The sequence below is a fragment of the Balaenoptera physalus genome (assembly GCF_965194825.1).
Source record: "Balaenoptera physalus genome assembly, chromosome: 2".
NCBI lineage: Eukaryota > Metazoa > Chordata > Mammalia > Artiodactyla > Balaenopteridae > Balaenoptera > Balaenoptera physalus.
Window position 1 is genome coordinate 110,207,519 of NC_138883.1, and position 21,419 is coordinate 110,228,937.

The 21,419-nt window shown below is 54.9% G+C and overlaps 1 protein-coding gene across 2 annotated transcripts in view; it reads right to left on the reverse strand.

The window, feature by feature from the left end:
* Positions 1-3,086: 3,086 nt before the first annotated feature.
* IGDCC3 (immunoglobulin superfamily DCC subclass member 3) overlaps positions 3,087-21,419 on the reverse strand; it is a 42,271-nt gene continuing 23,938 nt past the window's right edge. For both annotated transcript variants that reach the window (XM_082446173.1, XM_082446172.1), the window contains 12 exons: positions 12,043-12,187; positions 11,550-11,680; positions 10,965-11,102; positions 9,501-9,659; positions 8,100-8,265; positions 7,589-7,836; positions 7,232-7,396; positions 6,499-6,690; positions 6,241-6,345; positions 5,651-5,789; positions 5,284-5,491; positions 3,087-5,021 (listed from right to left, as the gene is read on the reverse strand). In XM_082446173.1, coding sequence (XP_082302299.1) covers positions 4,824-5,021; positions 5,284-5,491; positions 5,651-5,789; positions 6,241-6,345; positions 6,499-6,690; positions 7,232-7,396; positions 7,589-7,836; positions 8,100-8,265; positions 9,501-9,659; positions 10,965-11,102; positions 11,550-11,680; positions 12,043-12,187 — 1,994 coding nt within the window. In that variant the 3' untranslated portion in view covers positions 3,087-4,823. The remainder of the gene's footprint in view (positions 5,022-5,283; positions 5,492-5,650; positions 5,790-6,240; positions 6,346-6,498; positions 6,691-7,231; positions 7,397-7,588; positions 7,837-8,099; positions 8,266-9,500; positions 9,660-10,964; positions 11,103-11,549; positions 11,681-12,042; positions 12,188-21,419) is intronic.

Here is a 21,419-nt window from a genome sequence, read left to right on the forward strand (position 1 = left end):
CCACTCCCTGACTCTAGCCTGAACTCAGTTCAGGACAGGCCCCCCCATCCTTGGTTGCTCCCACTCCCCCATTCCTGCTGCCAGCCCAGCTTCCCCCAACCCTGTCCTGAGCAGGGTGACTACTCTCCTCACTGCCCCCCCCCCCAGTCTCCATGTTCACACACCCCCTAGCCCCATCCTTTTCCCTCTCCCCTCCCTCGGGGCTCTGGGGCTTAGTCTAGTACCGAGCATCCTACTGTGGCCTGACTGGGTTGAAAGCACAGGGCTCCAGGCGGGGTGTGGCTGTCCTGTCTTCCAGCCCTGCCTCTGCCTCTAACTTCTCTGTGATCTTGAGCAACTCCTGCTCCTCATGGCTCTCAGTTGCCTTGTCTGTCTCACAAGGGGGGCCAGTGGTCCCTTCGGCCTGTGTCATTCTGGGGTCATTCTGGGTCTACCGTCCCTGGTGGGTGGGGATCTCAGGTTAGCACCAGCTCTCCTGGGTCCCTCACCCCTCACTGCACTAGGAGAGGGAGCTGGCCGTGGAGAAGGCCCCTGCTAGGTGTTCACAGGGGCCTGGTCCTCCCTCCCTGTGACCTCAGGACTGCGCCCGCCCCCCAGACCAATCTTCACTAATCATAGGGATGAGACCCACAAACAGGGCTTGGCTAGGAGTTGGGAGCACTCCTTGTCATCCTGCGCCCCTCCCATCACACCCCAGGGCCACCGTGGGGAGCCTTGCCACTGCCCAGCCTCCCAGTTCACATTTGTTCTCCACCCGTCCCCCCAAAGTGGTCCCGGGGTCAAACATATCCACAACATCTTTGACTCTACTTCCATCAAAAGGTGGAATCTAACTCTCCTCCCTGGAATCTGCCGGCCTTAGTGATTCGCTCCTCCAGAACAGAACATGGCAGTGACACTGTGGGTCGTCCAGGGCTGGGTTCTAAATGATGACGTAGTTTCCACCTCGCTCTCTCTCTCTCAGGACGCTGATCCCTGGCTTCCAGCCACCACCAGGCTGTGAGGCAGCCCAGGCCCATGGAGAGGCCACAGGTAGGTGATGGGGCCGAGGGTCAGCATCAGCCACCAGACGTGAGACCAGCGAGCCTTCAGATGATTCCAGCCCCCAGGCTTCAAGCTGCCTCAGCGGAGCAGAGACAGCTATTCCTGCTGGGCCCCGCCCAAACTGCAGATTTCTGAGCAGGAGATGTTAGGTTAAACCACTGACTTGTGGGGTGCTTTGTTACAGAGCATTAGGTAATTGGAGCAGGTTGCAAGCCCTGGCTGCTGCTGATTTCTGCCCAAAGACTCTGTGTGTGTGTGTGTGTGTGTGTGTGTGTGTGCGTGTGCGTGTGCGTGCGTGTGCGTGTGCGTGTGTGTGCGTGTGCGCGTGCGCGCGCGTGCACGCGCGCGCGTGTTGAGGGGGGAGCACGGAATTCAGCCTGAGGCTGCTGGATCGTTTTGAGACCTCAGGACCCAGATTCCAGCTGGGCCACTCAGCTGATACCAATTTCTGCTAAACTTCCTAATTGGAACCCTGCTTCTCCCTTTACCGAAGCCTAGTTCAGGGCCTTGTTAGAATAGGCCCTTCCTGTATTTGCATGTGATTTGTGTGCAATTTGCATACATCTACATGAGTCATATTAGGTGGTTTTTAAAGGTTTCTGGGTCCCTCCCTGGGGGAGGTACTAGCATCTTGGACTCTGGAGGGACGGGGGCACTGGAAGTTACCTGGTCTGCTCTCCCATCCCCTCACTGTCTGCTCCACCACATGACGACCCATCACCTCCCCAGGTGGTCCTTGGATGGCTTAGGTTGATGAACAATTTCTGTGTTTGTGGAGTTCTGTGTAAAGAAAGGTGAGGTATTATGTCTACATGTGGACTTAGTTCTTTCCTCTGGGAAAATCAATCAACCACTTCCCCCAAGACTCAGGACAGGTACCATGGCGGTCTCAGGCTTCTCTTTCTCAGTCAGCATCCACAGCACCATCACTGTTTTTGGCCTGACATTGGCCTCAACCACCCCTTCTGGCCTCTTCCAGAAGTGCCAGGCCAGGGGCTTTCAAATGTTTCTTTTAGGAGCAGTACCCTGTTTTCAAATGAAATCTCATGTGGGGTCTAACATGTAAGACAGGTAAAAATAGAGCTGCTCTAGGTGAGGGTGGGCAGGGAGGCTCCCCCAGACCCCTAGCCAGAGCTGGACAACCCAGCTTGCAAACCACTATCCTCTCAAAAGATGCCTCTGGGTATAGAACCCCACGCTCCACACTTGCAGAGCCTCCCAGGGGTGAGCCCTGGCTTTCCATTTCAGCAGCAGAGGGGACACTGACAGTCTAAGCAGTTGCATTACACCATTGCCTCTTACTAAGCTTGAGGCCCGCTGAGACCTCCTGATCTTTGTCAGCACAACACCTTTAAGCCAAGTCTCTCTTGGTCTATCCTCAGCCTTGGCAGCCCCAGATACCTGGCTTCAGGAGCCTGGACTGAAGAGAGGACAGGGAGGAATAAAGAGGGCTGGCCAGGGGTCTGGCTGTGTGCTCTGAAGACAGTCACCCAGTCAGAGCCCCAGTTTCCTCAACTTCAGGATGGGGAGGAAAACAGTCCTTTCTCACAGACAGTGCATGAAAAGCATATAGCCCCGCCCAGCAGCTGGCTCAGTACTGGTGGTCGGTCACTATAGGGCCAAAGGACTGGTCTCGGATCCCTCACTGCCAGCTAAGGAGGCACAAGCAGTGGTCAGAATGCAGACTCTGGAACCTGGCGACCTGGCCCGGACACAAACTCTGATCCTGCTGAGACTGGCAGTGTGAGATTTAGGATGTTTCCTTCATTTCTCTTATCCTTTCTCGGTTTCATCATCTGTAAGAGGAGATGATGATAACTAGAACATTGACCTCCCAGGGGGTCGTGAGGACCTAGGCAGCCTCCCCACCTGCGGAGAAGACCCAGCATGCACGGTGCCTGTAAGTAGTACCCCGGGGTCTGCTGTTATCACCACGGGCTCTGACCCTGTCAGGGTCCACCTGGCTCGCCACCCTGGCTCCCCTAATCCCAGCACTCCCACCCCTCCCCCAGGACCTGACACAGCCACCAAAACACCCGAGATCCACTTTGGCAACAGGACTTTTATTCAGTCAAAATGAGTGTGACAAAACCCAAGACAGGCCAGGTGGCCCCCCTCCCCCAGACCCACCCTTCCCTTGGGAAGAGGGGGTTCCAGGATGAAGGGAGGTGCAGAGAAGTCACTGCAGGGACCAAGGGGTACTGCCTGGGAGGTTTGAGGTGCCCTGGACTCAGGCCCAGTACTGGGGAGAAGGGACAACGACCTTCCCCGAGTCCACACAGGTGAAACTGCAGTCTTCCAGGAAAACACCACCAAGTGTACCTTCTTCAGCTAATTCACTAAAGTTCGGGGTGGGGGTCCCTAGAGGGTTGGGGGTCAGGGACTTTACGGTCTAATCTCATACTTAAGGAATGCACATTTTTTTTCCTTTAAAAAAAAGTTTTCTTTCTGCTATTTAAAAAAATGTTTCTGAGTGTAACCAAAAATAGGTATTTGTTTCCTTGGTTTTTTTTTTTTTTTCTTCATCTTTAAGTCTTTCGAAGAACAACACAACAGAAAAGAGAAACAAGAAGTCACAAGAACATAAATCCTTAAACACACCTTATAGAAAAATAGCTTCCGGCCACATCTGCTGACATTGGTTGTTCCACTGTCCAGGGGCTGGGTCCAGCTGGCAGCGTCCCATGGGACAGTGGGCTGGGACCCCCCCCCCCCCCCGCCTTGCATACACACACAGTACATTCCGGAGGCCAGTCTGCTCCAGCGGCTCTGTGGGCAGGACAGGAGGCAGGCTGTGTGGTGACAGCCCACCCTCCCAAGGCCCACGTGCAGAGAGGGTCCTGGGGGTCCCAGTCAAGGATGAGTTGGCGGAGAGGGTCAAAATGGGAGTGGATGGGCAGACAAGACGGAGCGCTGGCAGCATGCTGGGAAGTGGCTAGTTTTTGTTCCCAGGAACAAATTCTCCTCTTATTTTTGGCTTTTTTTTTTTTTTTTTTTTTCACATTTTCTTTGACCAATTCCATCTTTCTTTCTGCAGGCCCCGAGAAGCCCACCCTTGGTGAGGAGCCAGGAGGGAGGGTCCAATGATACAGCACAGGCCCGAGAGCCAGCGAGCCTCGAGGTAGACATTTTCTTTCACACCTGGAAATGGGGAAGTGCTTTTTTTTTTTCTTTCTTTCTTTTTTTTTTTTCTAAACTCTGGACAACAATGTGGGGAGGGAGAGGGGGTGCCCCTAAAGGGGCTCGAGGTAAGAGTACATTCGGGGCTCTGTGGGGCGGGGGGGCTGAGGCCACGGCCCCACTCCCCTGAGGACATTCATTCCGGCTGAGGTAGGTGCTGAGAGCCAAAACTGCAAAAATCCATCCTGAGAAAACAAGTCGTGGAGGGTGACAGTGTCAGGGGCCCAGCCACAGCAGGGGCACAGTTTTGGAGTCTAATTCACCTTTCTCTCTCTTCTCTTTCCCTCTCTTTTTTTTTTTTTTTTTTTTAATTTTAAGTTTGTTCTTTTTTTAAAGAAAAACGTTAGTTCAGTTCCAAGTCATGTGGGTACCAGGCAGAGGTTGGGGGGGGCCTTGGCCCAAGGGAGGGGCTCCTGCAGGAACCCCTCCGGGTCCTTGCAGGGGGTCCCTTGCCAAGGCTACTGTAAGTCTTGACAATTAGAGGAGCAGTCAGGACAGAAATGCTGGGAAGCCCCCATCCGAATCCCACATGACAGGAGAAATCTTGCCTTTGACCTGAGAATGGGTGGTTGCTCCCTCCAGAGCCTCCCGGACACTGGCTACTGTCCCGAGTGAGCTGGCAGGGCGGGTGGTCCTTCACTCAGGAGGCCGGGGCCTATGTCCTGGGGTGGCAGGGCAGCGAGGGGGCCTACACAGGGGGCCTTGGCCTCCGACGTCATCTCCTCCAGGAGCCCGAACCCCTGAAGCGGCAGCATGGAGAACTGGGTCTCCTCACACAGGGCAGGGGCCTCGGGGTCCTGCTGGGGAAAGGGCCAGTCACACAGGCGTCAGCAGGAGGGCCACAGGCCCATGAGCCCCCAGCCAGAGGGTCAGGCTCTGGAGCCAATCCCACTCGGGGGTTCAGTCTCCAGGCTTCCCTGCCTGACCCGGGGGCACAGAGAGAAGCACCAGCCACCAGTCTTGTGCCTGGAGAAGCCCTGCAGCTTGGCGGAGGCCGGTGACCAAGGTGAAGAGGGTGGAGCCTGAAGGAGGGGGTTGGCTCGGGGCGGGGGCACTCACCGTGGGTCTGGGGTCGGGCTGCCCCACGGCCCCCGCTCGGGGGAATAGCTGCTCCAGTTCCTTCATGTCCACACGTTTCCCGTCTCGGCCCAGCTGGCCCCGCTCTCCCCGTCCCGCCCCATTCAGTGCCAGGACGCCAGGGTCCCTCTGGCTCCGGGGGCCCTGAGGAGGGGAGAGCTGGTTTTCTACATCCTTACACAAGAGGACCCTAGGGGGTGAGCCAAGAGTTAGGGGGAGGGATGTGGGAGGAGCAAGAACAAAAGGATGGAGACAAGGGACCCCAAACCCTGCCTCCCCTGCGGCTTTCCTGCTCCAGGCCTGCCCACCCCATGCTGGCCCAGCACCCTCTCCCTGGCCCAGGACCCACCTGCCCCTTTGGCCGAATAAGAGGAAAAGGACACAGAAGATGATGCAGGTGACCCCGATGTGGATGCCGATGACGATGCCTGTGGTAGACGTCTGGTTGGTGGCCTCCTCCTTCCGGCAGTCACATGGTGGGCTCAGGGCTGGGGGTGGAAGCAGCGGCAGGCTGGGGGCTGTGGCTCCCAGACACCCAGCCCTTGAGGGTTCCTTCTCCCTCGGCTGCTCGACATACGATTTGCCCTTGTCAATGGGACCCCAGCCCAACCTTTAGGTTCTTTTTACCAGTTACTGAGCACTAACTTTGTGCCAAATACTAGGAATAACACTTTACATGGACCATTTCATCCTCCATACAGTTCTATAAAGCAGGTATTACTATCCCTGTTTTACAAAGGAGAAGACTGGGGCTCAGAGAGGTTAAGTAACTTGCCCAAGGTCACACAGCCAAACATCAAACTCAGGTCTAAGCCTATGTTCTCCAGGGCTGCATGTACTGTTCTACCCTCTTGCTTTCCCTGGATGCCTGCTCCCCTCCTCCCTCAGCCTCTCTTCCTGAGGGCCAGTCTTTAGCCAGACCCCATCGCCAGCCCTCACCTGTCCTCTCAGATGCTCCCCTCAAAGACACGAAGCGGACTGTGGCATTGCCATCCCCATGCTGGTTGTAAGCGAGCAGCTTCACCTCGTACACTGCAGTGGGGTCTGGGGGGAAGGCCAGGATGCTGAGGGACCGCCCCCGGCCCCACCAGGCGGCTGTCCCCGGGCTGAACTGGAGGAGACCTCTGTGAACCACCTCCTGGCACCAGGCACCACACCCCTGCCCAGCTCCCCAAGCCCCAGCCGTGTCCGCCTCACCGAGCTGGCTGAGGTTGTAAGAGGAGACAGTTCCAGGCAGCAGGATGGGGCCGGTGAAGGAGGCCTTGCTTGCTGGGCGGTAAAACAGCTTGAAGCCGCCCTCGTGCTGGGCCAGCCGGGGCCAGGGCTCCCACAGCAGCTGCAGGGTGGAGCTGCCCAGGACCCGCACTGACAGTGGGGGTGGGGCGGGGGCTGTGGGCGGAGAAGGAGGCCGAGATGTGAGGACTTGGTGGTTGAAGCTCTACCCTTCCACCTGCTACCAATGACCCAGACACCCCCCCACCCCCAGAGCCTGACCGCTCTCTGACCTCTAACCCAGGGCCTCTGCTTGCTCAAATAGCACCTTTACGTGAATTAGAAAACGACACCCCTGGGACTTCCCTGGTGGTCCAGTGGCTAAGAATCCGCCTGCCAATGCAGGGGACAGGGGTTCGAGTTGGGGAAGATCCCACACGCCACAGAGCAACTAAGCCCGTATGCCACAACTACTGAAGCCCACGCACAGCAATGAAGACGCAGTGCAACCAAAAAGAAAAAATAAGAAATAAAATGTTGTCAGGTTTTAAAAAAAAAGAAAAAAGAAAAGGACACCCCTTCCTCCAAGTAGACCCAGCCCCGACTCAGCCTCAGGGCGAAGCACTCTGTGCAGTGCACAACCTGAACAACGGTGCACAGGGGTTCTGCCCTAATACCCTGAGTGTCTGTGGTTTTGTGCTCCACACCCAGACCTCACCTTCACCTAGAGTGCTGGCCAGGGTGGGGGCAGAGGCTGAGCTGGCCCCCCGGGGCGTGTAAGCTTTGATGTAGAAGCTGTAGGCAGTGGAGGGCTCCAGGTCGCTCACCAGGTGCTGAAAGGTGCTCTTGCTGACTGCTTCCTGATACTCAAGCTCTGGTGGGTCTGGGGAGGCCAAGGGTAGGGCAGGGGATTAAAGGGGCATGAGGGAATCCTACCCACACTGGTGAAATGAGGGCAGCCAGGGTGCAGCCGGGAGAAAGAGGGAAGGTGTTGGGTCAGCACGTGTGGGATCAGAAGCCGTGAGTAAGAGGGAGGGGATGCAGAGGCAGCCTCGCCCTCCTGGTCCCCACCCACCGGCAGCCTTCCTGATGTGCAGGACATAGCCGATGATCTCCTTGGTGTTGACCAGGGGCTCGGTCCAGGACACGCGGACCTCAGTGGACGACACAGAGACCGCCTGCACGTTGACGGGGGGCCCGGGCAGGCCCTCGGCCCACAGCACGGTCAGCCTGGCGCTGGCCTGAGAGGAGCCAGCGCTGTTCTCAGCCATGCACTGGTAGATGGCCTCGTCTTCAGGGCCGATTCCAGAAATGGTCAAGGTGCTGCAGGGGGAGGGAGAGCCTCAGATCCCCTCCTCCTTGCGGAGTATCCCTTGGAGGTTGGCCAAATCTCCCCATTTGAAAGATGGAGAAACTGAGCCCCTCCAGAAGACAATAGGCTTGTCTGAGATCTCTCAGCAAGTTAGGGGCAGACCTGGGACTCAAACCCAAGTCTCCAGACCCCCAGCTTAGTGTTCTTCCCTGGTAGGAGGTGCACAGCCCCCTACCGTCCGGGCCTCACTCCGGCACACCCACCACACACGTGCCTGTTGTTATTCTTGAGCCTGACGTGGCCTCCTGGCCCCAGCACCTGTCCATTCTTCAACCACGTCACATGAGGGGGCGGCTCACCCTGGGCTTGGCAGGTGAACATGGCTGTGGTCCCAGCCGGCCTGGAGATGGACTGGGGGTGCTGGACAAACTCTGCTGGGGCTGGGGTTGGGGCGGGGGCGGGCACAGAGAAGCATAAGGGTCACGAGGGGTCAGGTGGACAGGGAGGGGACAGCTGTGAGTGAAGGACTGAGGAAGGGGAAGAGGGTAGGGCCAGAGGTCTGCAGGGAACAAGTGGGTAGGGGACAAACACACCCACCCCATCCCTGGGGAGAATCCTCCAGGTGGGGCCCACCCTCCACCCCCAGCCTAGCCTCTGGGAGATGGTGGCGGCCCTCACGTCCCTCCACCCCAGAGAGACAGACCCAAGAGAGGACTCCATTTTAATGACTATTTAAAAGACTGACATTTGTATCCGAAAGCAATCAAGCTGAGCTCCCTGTTCAGGAAATTGTTAAATAAATAAATGTGCTAATAGGTTTGGCTGCACCTCGAAGGCCGAAGGCCGGTAATGACGGGGGAGATGGATGAGCCCTCAGTACCAGCCCCCCTCACCCCTACATTCAATTCCACTCTCCTCCAATCCCAAGCCTCAAACTTCCATTAACACCAGAGAAATGAAATGTTCCATCACTTTCATTTGGACAGATTAACAGCACATGGAATGCTAAACAAATGGGCATTTAAGTTCCTAATTCCCCTCTCTCCCACCTCTTCCCCAGCTCTCTGGGAGGGAACAACCACAGAAAACCCCTGAGAATGGGACTCCAAGTCTGTTCACGGAGACAGTTGAGCCCCAGGGCAGGAGGATGGACAGAATGACCTGGTCAGCTGCAGAGGCCCCACATACCATGGGAGTGGAGGCCAGCTCTGTGTGTTTGTGTGTGTGTGTGTGTGTGTGTGTGTGTGTGTGTGTGTGTGTGTGGCAGGAGCTGGGGTGTGAGAGTGTGAAATGACAAACACACTGAGAGCGTGCAGGCAGGTGTGAGCGTGGAAGTGCCACACGTGTGAATGAGAACACCACGTGGAGGGAGGGACACATGGGGGTGACACAGGTGGGGGAGACCAGCTGAGATGACAAAGTGGAAATGACTGGGGGGGGGGTGGCGATGGCACCTGGAGGGGCCGATGACCAAGAATGTCCTCGCATTCCCAACATACACATTCCTGGGGGAGGGGGAGAGAGAGAGAGCTGCTGCCTTTGGCCTGGGCTGGGGCCCTGGAGAGGGGGCAGGGGCAAGGTTAGGGCAAGGATAGGAAAGTGGGTGAGTACACGGCACTGGGCTTGGGCCAGGGATGTCGATGACGCAGGGAATGTGGGGTGGGGAGGTCCGTACCTTGCACCACCAGCCGGCCCTGTGCCGTCCTCCTCACCCGGGTGCCGGGCCTGTTGGCTGCACAGACGTAGACGCCCGAATGCTGGACGGTCACGTCTGAGATGATGAGGTTCCCCGTGCCCAGCACCTGGATGCCCTCCACCCCAATGGGGCGACCATCTGAAGAGGAAGGGGAGGGTCAGGGAGGTAGGTGTGCAGGAACGTCCAGACTTGGAATCGGCCACCATCAATCGTCCAGGGAGCCCCAGTCTCTGACTCTTCCCTCCGAGCATCATGGCATTGTGGAGGCGGCTGGAGCAGCACAGAAAACTCTCACCCAGCAGGAGAGAACTGGCTCCTGATCCTAACATTGTCACTGCCTCACTGGTGACCTTCAAGTCCCTTCCCCTCAGTTTCTCAAACAGGAAAGTAAGGGGTTTGGGTTACATGGACATTTCCCAGCTTGATTTGTCTCTCCTGAAAAAAGTTCCTTGGTCAGATATCCATTCCACTCCTTGGCTGTCACAATGCGCATTAATATAAAGGCTCTGAGAAGTCCCGTAGCAAAGGGATCTGGTTTACTCTGTTTCCCAAACTTGTTAGACCACCAAGCCATTCTTTCCCCTTGCAGATTTCGCTTTGGGAAATGTTGCACCAGATGGTCCTTGCAGGGCCTATGGGCTCCTCCTAATGGTGAGGCCACTCTTTCCAGCCTCTCCCAGTCCCCGGGCCCTCCCCCCACCCAGGATCAGATTAGCACAGTCAGAATGCGAGGAGACAGCTCCCCATTCAGTCCCTGAAGTGGTGAAATCTACTCCATTATCCTGCCTGCTGCCCCCTCCTTCCCGGATCACTCAGCTGCTACAATGTGGCACAGTCTCCTTGTGAATGCGACCCCACCCCATCCCCTCCAGACTCTCCTTCCCCCAGTGACCTTTCCACTCAGACAATGTGGGCCCATCTGCACCCTTTCATTTCTCTCCTTCAGCTGCCTAGGGATTTAGGCTGGGGATTTAGGGGGCCAGGTTAGAGACTGGGGGGCCCAGAGAGAGGATGTGACAACTGGCTGAGATTTTGAGGGGTTTGGGATTGCATCACTGGGGAGGATGGCCAGGGTGTAGAGGGCAGAGATGAGCCGGACAGGAAAGAGACTACGGGTGCTGAGAGCGGCAGAGGGGTTCTGGAGGGCCCGACGGAGATGCCCAGAGTGAGGGGAGCATGGGGGAGGGGAGCTGGCACAGGCCTGCCGGGACTGGACGAGGTAACCTGGGGAGCTAAGCCATCTGCACAGAGGGAGGGAGAATGCAGTGGGCAGGCGGACCTCCCTGGTCCTGCCAAGGAGAGGGGAACCCACCCCCTCCCCAGGCCTCGAAGAGAACGGACCCCCATGGAGAACAAACAGGATTCCAAGTTCCTCCCAGAGCTGGGTGAAGAGACTGGCCCTCCCAGGGGTGGGAGAGGCAGGGGCTGCAGGATGGGGCTCACCCAGGCGGCTCCAGGACACAATGGGGCGCGGGTTGCCCGTGGCGACACACTCGAGCACGGCGGTCTGGTGCACAGTCAGGGTGAGGTTCTCAGGCCCCACGAGGATCGTAGGCTCCTTGTAGGCCCCAGAGCCCGAGCCTGGGAGGAAGATGCCGTATTTCTTCACTTTATCTGGGACCCTTCCCACCTCCTCACCACACCCACCCACCCCCAATACACGGCCTAGGACATGGGGGGTGGGAGACAAGCTCCAGCCCAGAAGCTGGGTCCCATGCGTAGAGAGGAGAAGCCAGCGGCTCCGGGACGTTGCTCACACTCATCTCCCTGGTCAGGCCCCGCAGGGCCTCTAGCAGTGGGAGAGCCACCCTCACCCAACCACCCATAAGCAGAGAGTGGGCTTCCTCAAGGAGAACTGAGCCAGGGAGGGGCCTCGGATGCCTCCTGAACCCTCATCCCGAAGAGCACAGAGCTTTGTGCTCACAAGGTGGCTCTGTGTGCACTTGGCTGGCCAGGCCCTGGGGCTCAGTTGAAGAGGGATTGATTTGAGGGTGGGGAGAAGAACGAGACAGGGCCAAGGACCCTCACCTGACACAGTGAGGCTGGCCCCATGGCTGACCCGGACACTGGCGACGTTTGAGGCCACACAGTGGAAGACGCCGCTGTCCTCAGCCTGAAGGCCTGTGATCTGCAGGACCCCCTTGGGCAGCAGTGTGTACCTGTGGCGGGAGGGCACGGTCAACCATAAGCAAGCACAGCACCACTGGCCACAGGGTCACTCAGCATCACGGACACAGCCCAGGACCCAGCCACTATCCCAATGTCACTTTTGTCATCACAGACACACTACGGGACTCTCACAGGTGGATGCACCTGCGATTCCAGCCTTGACAGCAATCACCCACAGCCCTTCGCATGCATTCAAGTGTTGAATCTGGGCCCCCAAACCACACAGATACTCAGTCTCAACAAAGTTGCAGAAACACCACCCTAGAGGCTGCAGGCAGGCCTCCTTCAAGGCCCAGACATTGGACTGGCCTGCCTCTTGGTCATCCCTCTGCCTTCCCCACCCGAGGCTCACCTCTCATTGTCTGTGTCAATGGGGACCCTGTTCTTCTCCCAGGTGATCAGGGGTTTGGGAAGCCCGTGGATTTGGCACTGGAAGCGAGCCACACCGCCCTCCTCACCCACGGTGGCCTGGGGGTGCACGTGGAAGTCGGACATGGCTGGAGAAAGAAAAGGAAATGTGTATGGGGAAGGCACACTGCTGAGGTGCAGAGGGGACGGGAGAGGGCATGGGGGGCCTCAGGCCTGTGTCCTGGAGCCCTGGAGCTCACCGGGCTCAGGGGGCAGGGTGTCTTCCCCCGAGCCGAGCTGGCAGGTGCAGGGCAACAGCTTGCTGGGGGCACATCAGCACTTACCCTGCCTCCTACCTGTGGGAAACATCTCCCCCTAAGGGATGGTATAGGCCGGGCTGGGACAATTTGAGAAAGGTCTGGACAAATTCTTGGATGATAAACCTCTAACACGGAAATCCTGGGCTGCAGACCCACGAAGTCCAGTCAGAGAAAGCCTTGCTCCCAAGGCCTGCTCCCCACTTTTACAGCTGCTTTCGGATTTATTTTTATAAACTCCTTGTAAGGTATGCAAGTGCTAAGTATTATACTGTACATCTTACAGAATAGGAAACAGAGAGGGGAAGCGATTAGTCCAGTGTCACCCAGCAGGGACACTGGTTGTTAGACCCTGGTTACCAGCACCCAGTAGCTTTCTTTGCCCTTCATCATCACCCCCTTATCCCCAGTTCTTCTGCAGCTTCTCAGTGTACCCCAAGAAGGTGGTGCACCATCCAAGGTGACAAGCCTCTCAGAAGACAGTCAGACCTACCAATCAACATTTCAATGTGTCATAAATATTCAGGGGCTGCCTCCCCACCTTTTGGGGATCTGAACTAACTGCTTGAGCTCTGATTATGGGAAGGGCCGTGGTGCATGCCCCCCACCCCCTTTTAGGCTGGTGAAGTGTTCCTGCCCATCCTCACTCCCATCCATCCCTACTCCCCAACCTGTAAAGCCCAGGGAAGGGGCCCCTCCCACATGGGTTCCCAGCTTCAGCACCAGGGCTGTGATTTCATTAAAATCCACTTTGCTTCAAGTGCGGGAAGGAGGCTCACCATCTGTCCAGGCAGGCAGCCCCTCCCCTCCAACACTCCATCAACTGGGACAGTTGTCCCCTCCCAGAAGGAGCCCTCCCTCTCCCCACAGCAGCAGGGACACTGGAGCTTGTCCTGGCTCCTGCTCCTGGCTCCCTGGTGTGGGTGGGCACACCCCGTCTCAGGCCCCCTCAATCCACCGGTCTGTTCAGGACTCCAGGGCAGCTCAGAAAGGCCGAGCCTTTGTGCCCTTCTTCCCAGAGTCTCTGGGGGCTGACTCTTTTGTGGCACATTCTCCATCTCATTTGCATGTGGTTCATTAAATATAAACATGCATAAAAATCCCCAGCCCAGCCTCCTCCTCTTTCAGGGCCTCCTGGGAGTACGGCTGATGGGTGTGAGCGCCTCCTTGCACGTGTGTGCAGAGCTGTGCTCGCCGGGAGGACATGGCTGCCCCTGTGTATGTGGTGTGAGTGTCCAAGGCTGGATGTGAGTGGGGGGGGTTGTATCCCTCAGCTGCTGTGGCTGGTGTGTGATTCTGGTTCTGTGTAGGTAATCAATCACACATGTCCCTGAGTAGGTATAGTCCTTACAAAGGGCACCTTGGGGCCCTAGGGGCGGGAGATGGGGGCAAGTGCCCCAGCTGGTGTCCCCATCAGGCTCAGTGAGATGATCCCCAGGGAGCACTGTGAGGTCAGCCTGCCCAGTCTCAGGCCAAAGGCTGTGTTTGGCCAAGGGCCTGCAGGTCAGCCCAGAGGTTTGGGGGAGGAGGCTGAGGCACTGGTAGGGCCCCTCTACTGCCTCCAGGCCTCAACCTTTAGGAGGACAGGGCTGGAGGCAGTCCAAGCGAGCGGAGAGGGCACCCAGGCTCCTGGGTCAGCTGTCTATGCACCCCCCACCCAGCCCTGCCCTTCAGGAGCTGGGGAACTGCCTGCCCCCTCCTCACTCCAGCTGGAGAGGAGCTTGCAGCCCCCCAGGGACTTGGGGCGGGGACTAATGGCTCTGCTGACTACAGATGCCTCCTCATTAAGGAACCCGAATCCTTTTGTGTTTCTAGCCCCCATTCTGGGCTCCCTGGAGGCGCCTAGAGCTAGGAGCTGGCCTGAGGAGAGATGCAAGGGAAAGGGCTGCTTCTCATCAGGGCGCTCTGGATGGAGAAAGTTTGGCCTCTAGCTTCTTTCTCCCCCTAAAACTAAACAATGAAAAAGCATGGGTTGAATGAGATGCTGCAGAGGAATGCTCGAGCAGGAAGGGGTGGTAGTTAAGGAGCCAGTCTGATCATCTTCACACTGTACAGCAGAGTCCGAGGGGTCCCCAGGGGCCCCTGGGATGCAGCTGGGGCCCCTCCCCACCCAGGGCTTCACATCTCTCCTCCATCAGAGCAGCACCTTGCTAAACCTCTCTCTCAGCTTTACTTAATTGCAGTTCTGCCAAACATTTCATTTGAAGGGTAGCTTTGCTTTTAAAAGTGCTTGAAAACCACTCATCTAAAACCAACACATTCATTTTACGAAGGGGAAACTGAGACCCAGGCCCAGCTGGTGGCTCTACTGGCCCGAAATCAGAAGTTCCATGCCCCAAGCCCTCTGCTGGGGTGTCCCCAGCAAATTTTTCACTCTCCAAGGACAGGTGACCCCAGGGCAGACTGCAGGCTGGGCCAGCCTCTTCTCACTGGCTGCGAGTTGGCACTGTGTTACAAGTTGCAGGGACGACAGTGAGCCCCAGAGACGGTTCCTCAGTCCCATCGCTTGGAGCCCAGCTGGTTACGCAGTGTGGTCGGGGGAGGTGGTGCAATAGGAGGGTGTGGTCCTCTTTATCTGAGGCTCCTTCTTCCCTCCCCTTCTTCCCACCCCTACTCAACCCTTGGGTCAGCCCTGTACATCCCTTCGGTGTCCTGGGGGATTGCAGTGAGACCGTGGGCAGGCAGTGTCAGGGTATCAAAGGGAAGAACAAACCTGACTCCATGTTGGATCTGTTTCTTTTTCTTTAACCTTTGTATTCTATTGCTTTTGCTACAGGTTAATCGCTAAAGGGATGTTGCCTAGAGCTTAAAGTATACATGATGGCCCATCTCTGGGAACCCTGCCTCCCATAATAGGAGCGCTGGTCCTTTCCTCCACAGATGAAGGGGTGAACAGGTACTCTGCAGGGCCTGCCACCTCAGACTCCTGCCGCCTTCCTGTACAGGCCTTTGTCCACGCTCACCTGAGCTGAGGTCTCTTGGAATCGTCCACTCACTCCGAGTTCACTGCTGACTTCTTTAGGAAGTCAGGGGAGAAAGTTTCTCAGGGCCACTTAGATCTCTGATCTCTCAGAGGGGGAACACGTTTGGTTTACATGTCTGTTTTGCACTGGCTTGTACGAGCAGGCCATGGAGCCAGCTCAGCTGTCCCTCATCGTGTCTCTCTGGGAGAGGGTCCCTGGGCAACCACGAGGATGTGGGGCTGAGGACTGGACCTCAGAAAACGCTGACCCCTGAGCAAGTCATCCTGGAGGCCACTGTGTGGTTGACAGTGGTGGGCACAGTGGCTGGAGGCACTATTTGTTAATAGTTTTTTATTATTATTATTTTTAAAATTTATTTATTTTATTTATTTATTTTTGGCTGCATTGGGTCTTCGTTGCTGCACACAGGCTTTCTCTAGTTGCGGCGAGCAGGGGCTACTCTTTGTTGCGGTGCGCGGGCTTCTCATTGCGGTGGCTTCTCTTGTTGCGGAGCACGGGCTCTAGCCGAGTGGGTTTCAGTAATTGTGGCATGCAGGCTCAGTAGTTGTGGCTTGCGGGCTCTAGAGCTCAGGCTCAGTAGTTGTGGAGCACAGGCTTAGTTGCTCTGTGGCATGTGGGATCTTCCCGGACCAGGGCTTGAACCCATGTCCCCTGCATTGGCAGGCGGGTTCTTAACCACTGTGGAGGCACTATTTGTGGCCGATGTGGGTAGCACTGTGTATGGGGCTGGTGGACACGAAGGTGGTGCTGTGGCTTGCGGCTAACGATGCTTTATCTTCCTGCTCACACCTGTTGGTCAGGTAGGCGCCGTTTCGGGTTCCTCACTTCAAGCTGGGTCATGGGAGGGGGTCGTGTTGGGACGCCCCTCCTGTGTGAGGACCAGAGAGAGTGACAGGGAGGACAGAGGCCTGCTTGGGCGTCATTATGGAGAAAGGAAGAAGAAAGCACCTTTGTCCTCAAACAGTCTGAGAAGGAATCTCCCAGCTGCTCCCTGTCCCCGCCAGGGGTACAGTTAGGCCGTGGGGAAAGAGGGTTCACAGAGACAGCCCAGCAACCCACCGGGCTGGAAGGGAGCAGAAACCAGCAGGAAATGGCTCCTGGACACCCCTATAAATCACCCGAGGGGAGGGGAGTCTCCTGAGAGCCAGATCTAGAGGGGCTCAGGGAGGGGAGGGGGACTTTCCTCCTGGTCCATGACCTCTGGCGAGGTCAGGCCTGGATCTGATTAGACAGGCTCCAAGGGGACGCTGGGGGGGCAGGAAGGGTCGGGGCAGAGTGCTGGGAAGGAAGCCGGCAGCATACCCCAAGCCCAGCCTCCAACCCTTTGGCTACAGCCAGACTCCTATCTGGTGTGTGATGACAAAGAGATCAGTGGGCTTGTTGGGATGGAGAGTTCAAAACACAGCCTTTGCAGAAGCCAGCAGCACTGGGGGTATGAGGCACCGACTGCCCCCACTCATACCGCCATTCAAGAGGAATAACCACGACCTACAGACTCTTCCAAAGGCCATCCAAAGTCCCCTTCCTTGTATCCATCCCTGCCAAGGACCAGGGACACCCCGAATGCCCTGCTCCTCCTCACGCAGCTCAGATGATCGTAATGTTTTTCCTTATACTAGAGGCACAGCTGAATCCCATATGCTTCCACCCAATGCCCCAACTTTCCCCTTGAGAATCTTTTTTAATAAAGTAGCCAGCTATTAAGCACTTGAAATGTGACCAGTCCATATTGAGTTGGGCTGTAAGTGTAAAATACACACTGGATTTTGAAGATTTAGTACAAAATAAAAAGACACTAAGCATTGGGGAAATGTAAATCAAAACCATAATGAGATGCCACCTCACACCCATTGGGATGGCTACTATCAGAGCAATAACAAAAAACAACGGAAAATAGCAAGTGTTGACAAGCATGTGGAGAAATTGGAACCCTTGTGTACTGTTGGTGGGAATGTAAATTGGTGCAGCCACTATGGAGAACAGTATGGAGGTTCCTCAGAAACCTAAAAATAGAACTACCATACAATCCAGAAATTCCACTTCTCGGTATATACCCACAAGAATTAAGCGTCTTGAAGAGATATTTGTACAGCCACATTCATAGCAGCCTTATTCACAATAGCTAAAAGGTGAAAGCAGTCCAAGTGTCCATCAACAGGTGAATGGACAAATAAAATGTGTTTATACATACAATGGAATATTACCCAGCCTTAAAAAGGAAGGAAATTCTGACACATGCTACAATGTGGATGAACTTTATGGACATTATGCTAAGTGAAATAAGCCAGTCACAGAAAGACAAATACTGCATGATTCCGCTTATATGAGGTACCTAGAGTAGGCAGATTCATAGAGACATAAAATAGAATGGTGGTTGCCACAGGCTGGTGGGGAGAGAGAAATAGGGAGTTACTGTTTAACGGGAATAGAGTTTCACTTTTGGGAGATGAAAAGAATTCTGGAGATGGATGGTGGTGACGGTTTGCACAATAATATGAAGGTACTTAATGCCACTGAACTGCACACTTAAAAATGGTTAAGACAAAAAGAAAATTGTTAAGACAGTAAACTTTATGTTATGTTTATTTTACCACAATTAAAAAGTTGGAGGGACTTCCCGGGTGGTCCAGTGGTTAAGAATCCGCCTTCCAATACAGGGGATGCAGGTTCAATCCCTGGTCAGGGAACTAAGATCCCACATGCCGCGGGGCAACTGAGCCGGTGCGCTGCAACTACTGAGCCCAGGCACCACAACTAGAGAGCCCGCATGCTGCAAACTACAGAGCCCACACACTCTGGAGCCCACATGCCACAACTAGAGAGAAGTCTGCACACTGCAAGGAAGAGCCTGTGCGCCGCAATGAAAGATCCTGGTGCCGGAACTAAGACCTGATGCAGCCAAAAATAAATAAATAAATGAATAAATATTTTTTAAAAGTTGGAAAAATAATAATTTTAATCGATAATAATAGTTAATAATTTAAAATATTGATAACAAGCTGAAATGATAATATTTTGGATTTTAAACAGTTCAAAAAATGTAAAAAAGTATTAATAATTTTAAAATAATGATTATATGTTGAAATAATATTTTGTATATATTAAGTAAAATAAAGTTTATTATTAAAATTAACTTCACCTGTTTCTTTTTTTTTTACTTTTTTTGTAAATGTGACTATTAGAAAACTTAAAGTTACCTATGTGGTTTGCGTTATACTCCCGTTGGACATTGCAGCTCTAGAAGACACAGCCAATTTTGTTCTTCACACAACAGATCTTCAAATACTTGAGGTCTGGGTTGTTCCCTGAGAAACATCTTCTGAGGGGAAACACCCTTAATTCCTTCAGTCACTTGTGATGTGAAATGATGTTCAGATGCCTTGAGCCTGAAGACCCTGCGGATGTTATGAACCCAAAGGGCCTTACGCCAGCAGGGGACTTGGAGCAGATTTCAGCCATCATCTGTAGTGAGCATTCTTGTGTTGTCCAATAGGACAGCCACTAGCTACATGTGGCCACTTAAATTAAAATTAAATTAAAAATTCAGTTCCTCTGGCTCACTAGCTACCTTCCAAGTGTTCAATAGCCACAAGTGGCTATAGTCTACCTTATGGGACAGCACCAATAAAATACTTCCATCATCATAGAAAATCCTTTTGGACAGCACTGGTCCACACCCAAGGCAAGGCCTCAGACCCACAGCTGCTTTCTGTCTTGCTGCCTCTCTCTTGCTGCCCCAGCAGAAAGCCCCCTTTCTTCTCCATCTTCATCACTAGCCCAGCTTTGCCCCTGCCAGATCCCTCCTCTCCTGGCCACATGGACTCAGAGACTGCTGACAAGGCCCGCATTTGACCGCATCCTAAGGCTGTCACACTGCATGGCAGAGAAGGCCTCACACAGCACGATTTCTACTTCTAGTGGGGAAATATTTGCTGAGAGCATTTTAAGGGAGCAATGCAGTGAAGAGGTTAATGGTACAGGCTCTGGAATCGGACAGAACTGGGTACAAAACTCACCTCCGCCACTCTTAGCTCTGTGACCTTGGGCAAGTTAGTCTCTCAGGACCTCTATTTTCTCACTTATAAAATAGGGATGACAATAGCTCATGTTGCTAGAGCTGCTGCTCTCGTGGGAATCAATGAGATTTATTTGTAAAGTGCTTGGCACAGTCCTTGAAAAATAGCAAATACTTGCCAGTGATTGTTGAGGGAAAATAGTAGAATCTTGAGTTAAAAGGTGCTGAGAGGTTATGGAAGAGCATGGTAGGATTGGGGGTGGATGGCTATCTACTCCAAGAGGGTAGCCATATTCCCATGGAGAGGTAAAAGCTCAGAGAGCTAGTGGCAGAGCCCTCTGGAGAAGTGAGTAAAGACAGAATTTGCAAGGCCTGAATGGTGAGAGGGTCAGTGCAGGGGGAAGGGGGCAGCCTGGTATAAACCAGAGCTTGGCTTCTGTTTCACTTCTGCCCGGGGGCTTCACAGAGGCCCCAGTAGGTGAGCTGTCAGTTGGAAGAAGCCATTGGGTAATTGAGGCCTTGATTTCTCTAGTAAAATGTTTATGAAGCCCATAAACTCATGCCTTTATTGGCCAGGCTCATTCCGGGGGATGGATGTGGCTCTCCAAGGTGTAGTTAAAGCACCTGCTGAACTCAGGCACCCGGTGGCTACTCTGGCCTCCGCCCAGACCCACCAGGCAGAGTGACTCCTGGAGGGTGACGAGGCCAGCCAAGTCCACATGCTCTTTAAACTCCGCAAAGCACTTGTAAATGTCCTCTCTAAATGCGCACGGGATGGAGAGAGTTGACGGCAGAGAACCCTGAGTCCTGGGGAGGCTGGCAACTTGCCACGGTCCCGGTGGGATATTGGCTTTGTCATCAGGATTCTCTGGCCCAGGCTTACCCTCTCCAACACTCTGTCCCAGTCTCCCCAGTATCTGGGTCCCCACCTTGCCCATGACTTTGGCTCTGTTAGGGAAGATCCCCTACATTGGTTAGCTGATGACATTTGGAGTGGAGGAAAGTATGAACTTAGAAGACCTATATTTACTTCCCTGGCTCTCCAAAGGGAAGTCTGAGAGTTGAATTAAGGTTCTGAATCCAAAGAGTAAGTGTTTTTTGCGGGGGGCGGGAGGGAGGCACTGTGTGGGGTTTGGGCGTTGGACTGGTGTGTGTGGACGGTGTCTGGAGCTTACAAACAGCCCCAGAAGACGGCGATGGCTCAGAGACCCTGCTCAGCTTTGCTGGGGGTGATTGATTCATCTGGGCCTTTGCCTGGTGACCCTGCTCTGAGAAGCCTCTGGAACCTTTTGTCTGCCTCTTCAAGCCCCTTACCCCCTGCCTTGGGCTTCCGAACCCCAGCCCCTCCCTCCCACCCTCCCACACCACCACCAGTTCACCACTCCCCGCCCCCCCCAATTCTAACACAAAAGGCAACTTTGTCTTTCAAGTCAGCAGCCATAAATCCACGTCTCTCCCCTCCCTCCTGGCAGCCACCTCTGACAAATGGGGGGGGGAGGTGGGGGACAGTGGGGGGCCAGACTCAGCTTGGGAAAGTCCTTGCATCCAGCTGTTGGCCCACTGTAGGCTGGTGAGCATCGAAACTTTATGGTCTGATCTTCGATTCCAACGTATGGTAAGACCCAAGGCACAGCTGCAGGAGGGGCAATCTGGGGCTCTCCGCAGCCTCTGGGCTGGGCTTTTACAACCCAAGGAGAATAAAACCTCTCAAAGCCCTACTTTTAATTATTCAGCCCACAATTCAGAGGCTCCAGTTCTTCCTCCGGATCAAGTCGTGTGCTCGCCTTCCCTCTCCTGCCTCCAGCCCACCGTGGAGGGAGTGAAGTGTGCCTGGGGGAGAGTGTGCTGTGGGACACAGGTGGTGGGCCTGCCCGATGCGGCATACTGGATGTGCCACTGGGTGGGTGTGCCCCGCTGCTTTCAGTGTGGACCCTACACATTCAGGGGAGGGGAAAGAGGGAGGGGTATCACCCACCTCACGTGACCACCCTACCTCCCCCACTGCTAGATTTTCAAAAGCAGTCCCAAATTCAAATATTTCGCCCTATTTTTCATCCCACGTATC